The sequence below is a fragment of the Aricia agestis genome, chromosome 22 (genome assembly GCF_905147365.1).
Source record: "Aricia agestis chromosome 22, ilAriAges1.1, whole genome shotgun sequence".
NCBI lineage: Eukaryota > Metazoa > Arthropoda > Insecta > Lepidoptera > Lycaenidae > Aricia > Aricia agestis.
The window spans coordinates 6,867,400-6,880,459 of record NC_056427.1 but is presented as its reverse complement, the minus strand read 5'-3'; the positions used below and the strand labels follow the sequence as shown (position 1 = coordinate 6,880,459).

The window sequence follows — 13,060 nt, the reverse complement described above, 5'->3', positions numbered from 1 at the left end:
TTTAAAATAAAGATTTCAAAATTGGATTCTGACAATTTTAATCACATATGCCAAAACACAAACAATAATACGACCAAAGAGGAACACGTCCATCGAATATGTCATAGTTTTAAATTCGTAGGTAACAAGTTAACAACCCTAGCGACGATTTTCGTCATAATACGTCAAATTTAAAAATTTCAACATCAGTTCTAAGTCGGCATACTCTATCATTCTGTCTACTCTGGCGGCATGGCCATCCGCACGGAAACGGTGTTTCTATTTGCCCTTACAAGTTACAGCCATGCCACAAGACGCGGTGCGGTGCCGCACTGGAGGTCATCTCGCCGGACTACCGGCCACACGGTGAGTGGTGCGGCACAACGTTTTGCAGTACCGTAGCAGCGACGGACTCGAGCTCCACCACTACATACACCCCTCCTCGCCTCGTCCGATTCCGGTGCAGCACCGGAGCGTGTAGGAAACCGGAGCGGCACCGGTTAGGCGCCGCACCGCATCGTGTGGCATCGGGGCCGGGACACAAAAACACGGCACGACGTCGTACGGCGCGGTGTCGTGGGAATCCACGACGCGCGTCGTATAAAACCACGGCACGGCGCCGTACGACGTCGCGTCTAACTCATCTTGAATTTCTACGGCACGACGTCGTACGGCACCGTGCCGTGGTTTTTTACCACGCGCGTCGTGGATTCCCACGACACGGCGCCGTACGACGTCGTGCCGTGTTTTTGTGTCCCGGCCCTCAGGCATGGTACTTACACACGGCGCCAGCGATTCTTTACCGCGGCGCCGTTTGTAAACACGCTTACGGCCGTTCCCAATATTTGATCTATCTCTGGTTTTGCCCTACTAACGGCCGTTCCCAATATTTGATCTATCTCTGGTTTTGCCCTACTAGAGATAGGAATAGCTCACATTAGACATAAGAGACATATATTTTATGTCAATTGAATGTTAGCTGCGATCGGTTGTATGTCAAACCAGAGATAGATCAAAATATATTGGGAATTTGGGAACGGCCGTATATACTACGGATAGGAATAGCCGACAGTATATTACAAGTTTATGGGAATAGCTCACATTAGACATATATTTTATGTCAATTCAATGTTAGCTGCGATCGGTTGTATGTCAAACCAGAGATAGATTGAATATTGGGAATGGCCGTTAGAGTAGTTATGGATAGATGATAGAAAAAAACATAATTGTACTTAACATATTTATTCATAACATACATCACCTTGTATGCTCACCTTACAGTCGTAATATAAAGCTTTGAAAATTGCCCCTATACAGGGTGCAATTAAACCTTCCTGCCAAATTTTTATATATTGATCCTTGTTAAAAATAAAATTACACGTATTTTTTCTTTTATAATCACTCGGTACTAAAATGTTGAGAAATAGCTTCCGAAAGTTATCCTAGAAAACACCACAAAATATGGACCAATACGCCGCGCCATCCCGCTTATTATCTCAATTCTAAACAGTAAACAACGTCATAAATCGTCGGCTCTATTCTAAAAACATCAATAAGAGTTTAATATTTTAACTAATTTCTAACAATAACTTATTAATTATGACCCGTAACAACGAAGACGAGGAAGGCTTTCTTGCTCGTACAGTCTCTGGGCTCCGCGTAAACTTTCGCCGCTTAAAATGTAGCATCTCACCATCTCGTAACACTCGCGGTTAGAGTACATATATCTTTGATTTTGTCACAGACACTAAATTCGGTACCAAATTTAGTTGGGACAAAATATGTTTAAAAAAAATTGGCAGGTAGGTTTAAGTGCACCTGTATACGAGATATAGGAATATTTTTCTATGCCCCATTGGGCCACATAAGTTGGAGACAGTTTGTCGCGCTAAGATCTGTCTTTACGAATAACACAAGACTTCCAGCCAAACACATAGTTTGGTTAACTTTTATTCAATTAATTTTCATTATAATATTTTTATGATGCCATTCATAACAATTTCCAAAGCCTTTACTATAAAATATTTACAAAAATACATCCTTGACACATCTTGAGGCACCATTATAGAAAGTCAAACATAAAGCGACCACATAATCGCCAAAACGCGACTTGATATCTCTTACGGCTAACAACGAAACACTGCTTAAATTAGAGGCTTGTTAACTGTCAACAGAATATTAGGTAGTCTACCAATCTCATCTTCCACCGTAGGACACTTTTGACAGTTGCTTCCCACTGCCAAACACCCCTAAAGTCCTATGTCTGACAGTGAGAAGCAACTGTTTAAAATATCCGGCAGTGGAAGACGAGATTTCCTAGTTACCCCAAAGAAAATAACATAAAAATTGAGCTATATACTTTACGGAGGTCAGGTAGATTTTCATCATTCGTTTTCGTTGCTGGTCATTCTTACCTCTATACATTACATGCCTAATGCCTATATCAAAAAGTGGCATTTTATTTGAATTTTTGTCGATCATTTGCAGCCAAGACTGGAAAGTCTTTACTCAAACAGCCTAGGTAACCCTAATTTAAGTAGCATTTCGACTATAACTATCTTAAACTACACTAATCCTATGTCTTCTTAGGTGGTGGTCTGAATACACCGACCACGACTGCGTGGTCTCTTTCGTAAGGTTCCAACGTCAACTGTTCTTGGGGCTTTAGTTTGTCAGCTTGTAGTTTCTTCACCTCAGCAGCGAAGACTGCTTCGGGCTGTGCCGTGGAATCTATACAGGAGGCCTGAAAGAAGATAGGAAGAAGAATGTTTAAAAAAATTCTAGATCAACATTGAAATGTTTTTTTTTTTTAGTTATAATCCTCAGAGAGAGAGTTCGTTATCAACATGTGTGATTTAGCATTTTTTTGTCATCACGGGAATTTCTATCAATTAAAAGTGAGTTTAGGTTGCGCTAAACTTAATGAATACTTGGCGAAACCAAAGTAATAGGAAATATGCACTTTTATTAATTTAAATTCTGCCTTGGCCTTTGTCTAGCAAAGGCATGGTATAGGCTCTTAAAAACAGTCAAATTAGTATTTTAATAAATGAAATATTATAACAAAGTTATTTGTTAAGGGCTGTTTCACCACTTTCTGACAAAGTGCAGAATAGGCTATTCACAACTTTTTTGACAAATTCTCCATGCTTGATCTGTCAGGTTAAGTGGTGAAACAGCCTCTAAGCCTTTTAAGAAGTCTGTTAGAACAAGTGATCCAATGTGTAGCAGTGATGTGCCTTGTTCATTTTTCAACAGAAATCAGAGATTTTTTCATAGGTTATTACTGCAATGTTTTCACGCTAGAGGGAGAACTAGCATGTATACAATAAACAAAACGTTTTGTTCGACGTTTGACAATGTTTCTGTTAAGGTGACGCCGCGTTAAAGTAAAAAAACCGTGTTGGATATGTTTCAAGGGTGTAAGCGACAAAATGGTTTTTGTTGCGTAATTTAAAAACCATAAATACATTTCATATAAGTTATGGGCAAATTAAAGTGTATGCTTGAACCAATCTATGTACAAATTTTGGAAGCTTTAGGCTGCGTTTCCACTGAAGCGGAGCGGAACTTAGCGGTGCCCGAATTGACCAATCGTGCTATTCCAGCGGAATGACAGCGTAGCGGAGCGAAGATTTCGAGCGTGGTGATTGATCAATTTAAACGCAGCCTTAATCACTCTCCTCTGTTGGCAAAATAGGAATCCCTTTTTTTACAGAGGTCTTTTTGATTGATTATTCTGTGTTATAAAAGTTGACCAATCGTGTTATGCTATGGCTAATTCAAAGACATGATGAATACTGACAATGAACTTTAATTTCTTAGCTTTAGTCATTGCTGAGAAAAATCGATATCGCTACAGCCAAATTATCAAGGCATCGCCTATTCTGATATGACGTGTGCAACACGTCGGTCGGATTGTTTACTGTTTGTGCTAGTAGCGCCCTCTGCTCCCACCTTCGCCTAATTCAATACATCTTTTTTCATTAAGATTTGCTATGCATATTCCCTATTGTGACAACCGCTAAACTGCCAATAAAAATTTTCTGAAACACCGAACTTACCTTAATAGATATAACAAAATGTCCACCATTCTTGAGAAAATGCTGTGCATTTAAACTAACTATCCTAGCTTGATCGGGCTGCGCCACGTCCGCGAATATCGTATCCACCATACCGACGAGCATTCTGCAAAAAAACATCACTTTTAGCACAGCCAAAAAAAAAAAACGATTTTTTTTTAATTAAGTTGGCTCAGAGAGAGAGTTCAAGTTATCAACATGAAAGATTTAGTTATATATGATTATCATCATTTTAGAGACAGATAGAATACTATGTTAAGGAAAATTGAGTGAACCCGTGAAACCTACAACTGGCTACGACCTAGGATAGTGATAGTGCTTAGTGTTTTGGACCTAGTGCTTTGTGTGACCTAGTGTTTGTGAATAAAGTCTTCAAGAGAGTCAGCAGGTCTTTCTCTCCAAATCCTTCGAACAATATTATTAACTAAAATAATAAATTACCTGTATTTCAATGGATGTCTAGCGTCTTCTATAATAGGAATGATGTTTGTTCGTTTCTTGGCAACATTAATAAGATCTCTTCCGGACCTGTGTGAGAACTCAACAGCGTAGACAAGTCCCTCCTAGAAAAAGAAAAAAAAAATATGTTCACAACTTGTACAAAAGAGTAAAAAAAGTATTTTTTTTTCTTTCTTTTCCTCAGTATAGTGGGTAGTGATTATTATAGTCTTCACGAATAGGTCTGTGCATGGTATTCATCATTAAAAATAAAATAGAAAATTATTTTTCAACCAACTACCAGGAGCGAAAGATTTATTAAATTTTAAACCCTGTTACTAGCAAAAAGATCCTATTGTCCTTGTATACTAAGCCACTTATCAAGAGATCATCAGACAAGGACACACTATACAGGGTGTAACAAAACTAAGTGATAATACTTTAGGGTAAGTACTTGTTCCTTGTAGAGAGTTCACTGTGAAAGTAGCAGCGCTGAAAGACCAAATTTTTTTTCACTTTTGTATGGGCAAGCGCCACGAGTTTCCCCGTACAAAAGTGAAAAAAAATGTTGCTCTTTCAGCTCTGCTACTTTCGCAGTGAACTCTCTACAAGGGTCAAGGAACACATACACAATTACACACCCACACACACCCTAAAGAATTATCACTATGTTTACACACACACATACACACCCTAAAGAATTATCACTGTTTTGTTACATCCTGTATAACTAAAATGTCTATACATTGAACTAACTGCCACAGTTAGAGACAAATTTATTAAATGTACATTTTGATATAAGCCCCATACATTATCTGTCAAACTCTACATTAAAGTTAAATCATCATTAAACATCTGAGTATTCATAATCTTCTGGTTGAAAAACAAATCTCTAGACACTCATTTTAAAAACAACAACCTTCCAAAAATAAACTTACTGGTCCGACAATATCCGAGACGTGACTGACTGTAGTTCCGCTGGCCGCACCAAGATATAACACTCTGGAGCCAGGAGGCATGTGTATAGCGTCTACTCCACCCATGATAGCGGCAGCCAGCTTCGATCGGAAAGGATTCCATACTCTGTATTCAACTTTTTCTCCTTCGTTCTGAAAAGAAGTTACTGTTACGATCCGGACGGAGAATTTTTTGTGCATGTTTCTTTGTGGTTGTAATCAGAAGTGGGTAAGTGGATCTAGTCTTCATGAATAGGTCTAGTTTAGAGGGACCACTAGTCATCATTTAGAAAATACTAAAGTACTAAGTAATCAAAAACTTGTTGAATAAAAATGTATTTAGTACATTTTAGGTTAAGTTAATTTGTAATTATTGCTGTTAGATTTTATAATTTGCATCACCTAGATCGGCCTAGGTGTTGGTCACTATTTTCTTTATGCCAAGTGAGACATTTTCAGGACATAAACTATTGTAAGTCCTTTAGGAGACGCAAAGAATCAAAACAGCTTGGCAGATTGAGCATTAAGAGGTAACAGTCAGACACATTTATCATACATAAGTATTCGTTTTCATTCAACAAGATTTTAAATCTAAAAACCTAAAAAAAATGTACATTATTGATTATATACCTCAACAGATATTCTCTTTTCTCCGTACACTTCTGAGCCGGGCACAAAGTTCTTTGTGACTAGCGCATCCTCTTTGCCTCTAGCGATGAACACTCCGGGATGTCTGAAAAGAGCCTCGTGTGAATACTTTCAAACATAATGTATCTTTGTAGTTATGAGGAGAAATCAGTAAGATATGTTGGCTTCAAGCGTTCGCATTCAGAAGAACGAAAGTTATATTGTAACATCATTTAAAAAAAGAAATAAAGACATCTCAGTATTTAAGTAAATAAATTATTGAACGTTTACAAACTCTTCATTACTTATATCTTTAAACGAGCAATTCTTGTATATATATATATATATATATATATATATATATATATATATAATTGGAATCTCTGAATCGGCACCAATGATTTTCATGAAATTTAGTATATAGGGGGTTTCAGGGTCGATAAATCGATCTAGCTAGGAATAATTTTTAGAAAATGACATTTTATTCGTGTTTTATCGAATACCGAGCAAAGCTCGGTCAAATAGCAAGTTTTTAAATAAAGACTGACAGAAAATGTAAGTAACAAAAATTACTGATCAAAATATTTACTAATTACTTTTGCAATCATTAAAATGTCTCCGAGTGACATATTGTGACCATCTAAGACTCTTTAGTCTCCAAGTAGTGATCTTGTGACTTGTCATGGCAAATCGCTATTTATAAAACTTTAAATTATCTTTCAAGAGTTTTCAGCTTATATGTCTACTATCTATGCCAAAACCTAACCACCACTCTCAGACATTTAATCAGCTCATTAATTATTTCCTTATATTTACCTGTGCGGCTCAATAATAACTTGTTTGCCTCCTTTGAAGCCACCACCAGCGCCTCCACGACCGCGTCCCCGGCCTGAGGATGAAGAGCATATTAGTGATGTTCTCCGACTGACGTGATCATTGTGTTGATCATGAGAAATCAGAAGTGGGTATGTGGTATCATAGTCTTCATGAATAGGTCGAGATTAGAGGGACCATTCTATCATCATGTAAAACCTAAAAAGCTGACAACAAAAGCAAAAAAAAGTAACCAATCCAAATGTACTATCAGAGGAGTTTTAAGTAGGTAATTTGGTAAAAAGACACACAACAGATCACAACTAATGTTGAATTGACACAATCCAACCAAATGATATGGGTCTGTAAACTGCCTATAAATCTATTTCTTCAATGGTACTAATTTAGGCTGAAAAATGTATTACTCCCTAGCACGAATAAATAAACTGTACAATAAGGATTGGCAGAAAGACCAGACATGTTGTTATTTGGAGAAACTAACCTATTTGGCATTTTTTATAAGATAATATTACAATTATTACAAACCTCCGCCTCCCCCACGACCGCCGAATCCGCGACCCCCACCGCCGCCACGCTTCTCAAATTTGCCACCGCCGCCGCCTCCCCTGCCGCCACCGAAGCCACCTCGGCCTCCGCCCCCGCCGCGGCCTCCGCGAAAACCGCCGCGGCCTCCACCACGTGGGCTATTGAATTCTGAAATAAAAAAATTATTAAAAAAGTTAGGTTTGAAATTGGAACGTGTCACGTTTAAATTTGGAACGCGTGTTATCAATGTTTCCGCGTGGGTCCCACTCCCACATGTAGAATACAATGTGAATAATAAATGACAATTATTGGATGTATTTACTGAAATATGCATACTTACCTATATTTTAGAGATAAAAACTAATGAAAAACGTACTTATTCTCAATAACTATAGTCATACTAAAATGAATAAGAAAAAGTTGAGGTTAGGTTGAGGTTATTTCAATTTTTACTGAAACTACAATAAAACTACAGACGTAAGTAGATAAATTAAGCGGATCGTGTATAAATACACGTAAAAGTTTGCTAATTGTAGGTAAAATCATTCAAGATTTTAAAATACCACACCAAAAGACCACGCGGTAAACACGTCAGGATGACAAAAAATATTACTTACCAGGCTTTCCCATGATGGAATATATTGATAAAACAATATAAAATTATCTCCACTTCACAATAGAAAACTTTTACTTAATAATTTCAAGAAAATAATTAAAATTTATTAATTTTATAAACGGGCGGACAGCATCGCTACCGCACCGTCTTGACGCCGCAGGAAAGAACGCCATTTTGAAAAGTAGTACGTCTACAAGCAGGGTTGCCAGATGCAATTTTACGATTTCCTTCAAACTCTTAACTGATTTTTATATTTCCCCAAAATTATACGTTTTCAAAAAAAAAATCCCCAATCGCTTTGTTACAGAAAAAAAGCGAATATAAATTATTCGATTTAGTAGTTTCAATCACTCGACAGTTAAACAGATACACAACACATGGTCGCTCACTCGACCAAAGATATGGTCTCAAGACTTGGTTTAGCTCTGTGATTGGTCCAAATTTTGATAGCCAACCAATCACAGAGCCTGAACCGTGTCTTGAGACCAAGATGCATCTTGAGTACTGACTATTTATACCAGCCTTAATCGCCTGTGTGTCAGCAAAGAGCCGCGAGCCGCGAGCCTGGGGGCATGGTAATACAGTGTAAGCGATTCTCGTGTGTCACCGACGCGAGCCGAGTAAGTTCGCGAACTTAAAACCCGCGTAATTTAAGTTCGTACGTCGTCAGGCCTTTTACGCACTCGACCAAACAAACCAAAACAAACAAACAACTAATTTGCTAGGATGTTAATCGAATGAAAAGGACGTTGGTTTCATTTGTTTGTTATGTTTTTTAGAAGTGCTAACCCCAAAAAATCCCCATAGTGTATTTATTCTCCCCAAACATTTCCCCGAAGATACTGTTTCCCCAAATTTTCGCCTAGAGTCAAAATTTTCCCCAGAATTGAGAAAAAAAACCCCAATCTGGCAACCCTGTCTACAAGCGTCAAGTCAAACGTCAAATATGAACTGTCAAACCATGTCAAACGACTTCGGGGCTGCCACTTTTTAGAAAAAAAAATCCACTTAATTTTTTGAAATTTTTAACCAACTTCCAAAAAAAGGAGGTTCTTTGTATTTAATATTTATTTAACTCTATTTAAGTTTGATGAATACTCTTATTCAAGTTTTAATAATTGGTTTTAACACAAATAGTAAAATATGTATGGCCTGTTGTCGTTAGTCATTTTTAGATAAGGGTAATATGTACGTACTACGTTATTATACAAAACAATAAGTTGTGCTGTCACAAGTAATCTGTTGGTATGATAATGTTATCTTTACAAGAAGTTTCTTGAAAAACACTCTTCAGTATTTGTTAAAGTATTCTGTATTGGTTGCGGTCACGAATATTATAATGAATTTTGAGGCAATATCACTAAACGACTTTTGTTGGTTAAATGAACCAAAGGAATGGAAACTTAGCAACAATGTATTAACAGTAAAAACTAATGCAAAAACCGATTTCTGGCAAGATCCTTTTAAGAAGCTGTTTGGGAGTAATGGTCACTTCTTCAGACTACAAGTCAAAGAAGACTTCAGGTTACAGGTATTATGTTATTGTGGCAAATTATTACGCGACTACAACTATGATCATTGAGTTATAACTTTTAAGTAGTACAACTACTTATAAGTTATAACTCAATGATATGATAATATTTTTTTAGCTTACATGATTTTATCAATTTAAGAAAGATGCATTTAACGTTGTTTTCAGGCTTGCGTCGAAGCTAAATATGAGACGCTGTACGACCAAGCTGGTGTTATGATTTATTCAGACGACAAACACTGGATAAAAGCTGGAATCGAATACAATGACGGTCATTCAATGATATCCAGTGTAGTTACGAACGATATATCGGATTGGGCAACAGGTATTATTTTAAAAAAGCTCCTTAATAAAATATTAATACCGCGAATTAGAAAATAAAAATATAAGGGCTATTTGTATATTTTGTCAGGTGCTTTCATAATCGGCCAAGTGCGAGTCGGACTCGCGCACGAAGGGTTCCGCACCATTATAGAACAAAATTAGTCCAAAAATTGTGTTATTTGTATGGGAGCCCCCTTAATTTTATATTTTATTTTATTATTATTATTAAATATTATAGTACACATCCAACTAAGAACTTTGTGAATAATTCAAGTACCTACCTGTTGCCATTATTGATATAGAGCAATAAAGGCTAAAAAAATAACGTTTGCTGTATGGGAGCCCCTCCTAAATATTAATTACTTTTTTTTTAGTGGGTATTTGCTGTTTATAAAGTGGCAACAGATGTACTATAATCTGTGAATTTTCCACTCTCTAGCTATTACCGTTCTTGAGTTAAAGCCTGGAGACATATAGACAGACAGACAGACAGATGGACAGGCGGACCGTGGACAGACGGACAGGCGAACCGCGGACAGATAACGAAGTCTCAGTAATAGGGTCCCGTTTTTACCCTTTGGGTACGGTACCCTAAAAAGCTCCTTACTAAAATATTATAATATTATATAGAGCTAGTTAGTCTTAGTTATCTCTTTAGTCGATCTTTTAGCTCACTTGCCGCTAATTTCAATAGATCCATATCAAGTAATAGCAAAAAATTATATTATTTAAATTTTGTATTTTGTGTAAAAATAACATGTTTATATATTATAAATAATAATATACAAATACAATAATAGCTTGGCTCATCTCAAATATAGTCTGTCAAGAAAGTGAAGAAATTAAAAAGTGGCAACATCGTAGTGACATCCCTTTCAAATCAATCTAGGAAAAAAGGGATGACACTACGATGTTGCCACTTTTTAATTTCTTCACTTTCTTGACGGACTTTTAATCTGTTTTAGGTCTTTACACTGGCAACCCTGCGAAATTTTGGATAAAATTAAGCAAAGTGAATGATGTGGTTTGCATAAAATATTCAATGGACAAAAACAAATGGTATTTACTGCGTTTAGCGCCTTTCTCTGCGAGCGCTGTGTACGTAGGGGTTATGTGTTGCACGCCTCAAAGAGAAGGGTTAGATGTCAAATTCAGCGAGCTGTCAATGTCAAAACCGGCGGGAGATGTGCTTTCGGAATAATTTGAATTCAGTGGCGTAGCAGGGCCGCCGAAATGCCACGGGGCCCCGACCCAAACACCGCTAGCTCAGAAATATTGTTATGCATTAATTGTACCTGTAATACCTGTTTTATTATTAACGTGAAATTTTTTACTGATATCCATGAATTTGCCACGGGACGTAAAGTGATGATAATTTTTGTAAAAAAATGTTTTATTTTATTCATTACCCGGTGCGTCAAAACCGAGAATCTAAGCTGTTTCATAACTTTTTTAACTCAGTGCCGCAAGTTAGTAATAGGCTTAAATAAGTAATAAATACTACGAATAATAAAAACTAAGGAAAAGTAACTCCGTCAAAAAACATGCTCCACAATACTTGTCAAAAAAGTGTACCTTAGGTACACATTTCAATACATTTGCAATATTTAGGTACAGGTTGAGCGGTATAAAGGCTGACGTTACAATATGACAGTTCGAAAGGAACCAAAATATTTAAAACGGTAATAGTATGGGATGGGAGTCACATTTCCTTTGTTTTTATTATTCGTAGAATAAATATGACAAATAAAACTACTTAGCTATTTATTCATTTACTTTATTTAGATATGTATGACATTATACATCTTTTTAACATTCATTACAAGGCACACCACACAAGATGTCTTTTTTAAATTACAGCATGACCATAAACAGTAGACAAAAAATGCTTAAGCATGGCAACATTATTTTATGAAAATAATTTTTACTCTTTATGGTCAAGCTAGAAACCCCCTTTTAAAAATTTTAAGCAGCGTATCATGTAACAAGGTCTGCGTCTGGTTACTGGTATATTTGAACAGCAGTATAAAAATTTATATCAAACAAAGACATCGGAATTCGGACCCCTCAAGTCCCAACTGCCCTCAAGTCATACTCACAGGTTATGGGTAAAAAGTAAGAGGGAAAATTATGACTTATATTCCCTACAATTTATAATTTGACGAGGAGATTCGCAACATATTAATATTCAATTTATAGTCTGTCAAAAAAACGTGGCAATATCGTTGTCGGTAGTGGCATCCCCACTGACCTCTATAATACACTGGACAGGCTATGCCGTACAAAATGACAGCTATTTCTTATGCCGATTTGAAGCGCCGCGGTGAGCGTACTGTGAACTAATTTATATAGAAAATGACAACCGCCATTTGCAAAATAGTAGTTCCAAGTACACTCACTGCTGCTTTCACGTAGCAATCAGCGCCAATATGGCGACTTTCAAATAGGAACATTTTATTGATAGCGATCGCCTGTCTAGTGTATTATAGAGGTCAGTGGGCATCCCTGTTTTCTGATTGATTTGAAAGGAATGACACTACGATATTGCCACTTTTTAATTTCTTCACTTTCTTGAATATTATTAGGTACTATACTCGCATAAAAAAATCTTGAATTCTTTCAATCATGAAGGTACCGAAAGTGTTTTCTGTGCCATTATTTAAGCTTTAGAGCTTAACAAAGCTTTAGACTGAGCAATAAAAATAGTAGCATTTTTATTACGGTTCGAGAATATTCTGAGCATATTTTATACAATGATTTTCATAATAATATTACAGACCCAAGGAGCAACATTATAGATATAGGCTAAAAACTGCAAACGCTCTTATATAAGTACGTTTGATGTAATAGCGTATTACTAAATCTTATTAAACTAGGTCTATATATAGGTCCAATCTTAAACTAATATCACATTCATACATTTTACAGCTATTTCAATTAGCAAAATATTTTTCCAACACGTCATATCTAGTACAACTATTACATCTTTATCTTTAGAAAAAGTTCCTTACTTTTTTATAATTCGTTATTTCTCACACTCGTTTGTTCTTAATTTGAAAATTAAACGAATCTTATCACAAAATAATTTCAGCTTAACAGAAAACCGACCGAAAAAGGAATATATTACTGCAATGTTTTCCCACTAGAT

At 36.5% G+C, this 13,060-nt stretch overlaps 2 protein-coding genes across 2 annotated transcripts; one reads left to right on the top strand and one right to left on the bottom strand.

The window, feature by feature from the left end:
• Positions 1–1,898: 1,898 nt before the first annotated feature.
• Positions 1,899–8,223, bottom strand: LOC121738178 (rRNA 2'-O-methyltransferase fibrillarin). Its single transcript, XM_042130067.1, has 8 exons — positions 8,059–8,223; positions 7,442–7,609; positions 6,899–6,971; positions 6,086–6,188; positions 5,438–5,608; positions 4,503–4,624; positions 4,044–4,167; positions 1,899–2,722 (listed from the first exon to the last, which is right to left on the bottom strand). The coding sequence occupies exons 1-8, from the start codon at positions 8,069–8,071 to the stop codon at positions 2,555–2,557; spliced, it is 942 nt and encodes a 313-aa protein (XP_041986001.1). The 5' UTR covers positions 8,072–8,223; the 3' UTR covers positions 1,899–2,554.
• A 1,077-nt stretch (positions 8,224–9,300) lies between these two features.
• On the top strand, positions 9,301–11,724 carry LOC121738180 (regulation of enolase protein 1-like). Its single transcript, XM_042130071.1, has 3 exons — positions 9,301–9,588; positions 9,757–9,913; positions 10,878–11,724. The coding sequence occupies exons 1-3, from the start codon at positions 9,397–9,399 to the stop codon at positions 11,111–11,113; spliced, it is 585 nt and encodes a 194-aa protein (XP_041986005.1). The 5' UTR covers positions 9,301–9,396; the 3' UTR covers positions 11,114–11,724.
• The last annotated feature ends 1,336 nt before the right edge of the window (positions 11,725–13,060 follow it).

Coding starts and splice junctions, on each gene's coding strand:
- LOC121738180 (XM_042130071.1), top strand. CDS start 9,397: ATGAATTTTGAGGCAATATCACTAAACGACTTTTGTTGGTTAAATGAA. Junction 9,589..9,756: donor AAGAAGACTTCAGGTTACAG/GTATTATGTTAT, acceptor CGTTGTTTTCAG/GCTTGCGTCGAAGCTAAATA. Junction 9,914..10,877: donor TATATCGGATTGGGCAACAG/GTATTATTTTAA, acceptor AATCTGTTTTAG/GTCTTTACACTGGCAACCCT.
- LOC121738178 (XM_042130067.1), bottom strand. Junction 6,972..7,441: donor CGGTCGTGGGGGAGGCGGAG/GTTTGTAATAAT, acceptor CTTCATCCTCAG/GCCGGGGACGCGGTCGTGGA. Junction 4,168..4,502: donor AGACATCCATTGAAATACAG/GTAATTTATTAT, acceptor GTTTTTTTGCAG/AATGCTCGTCGGTATGGTGG.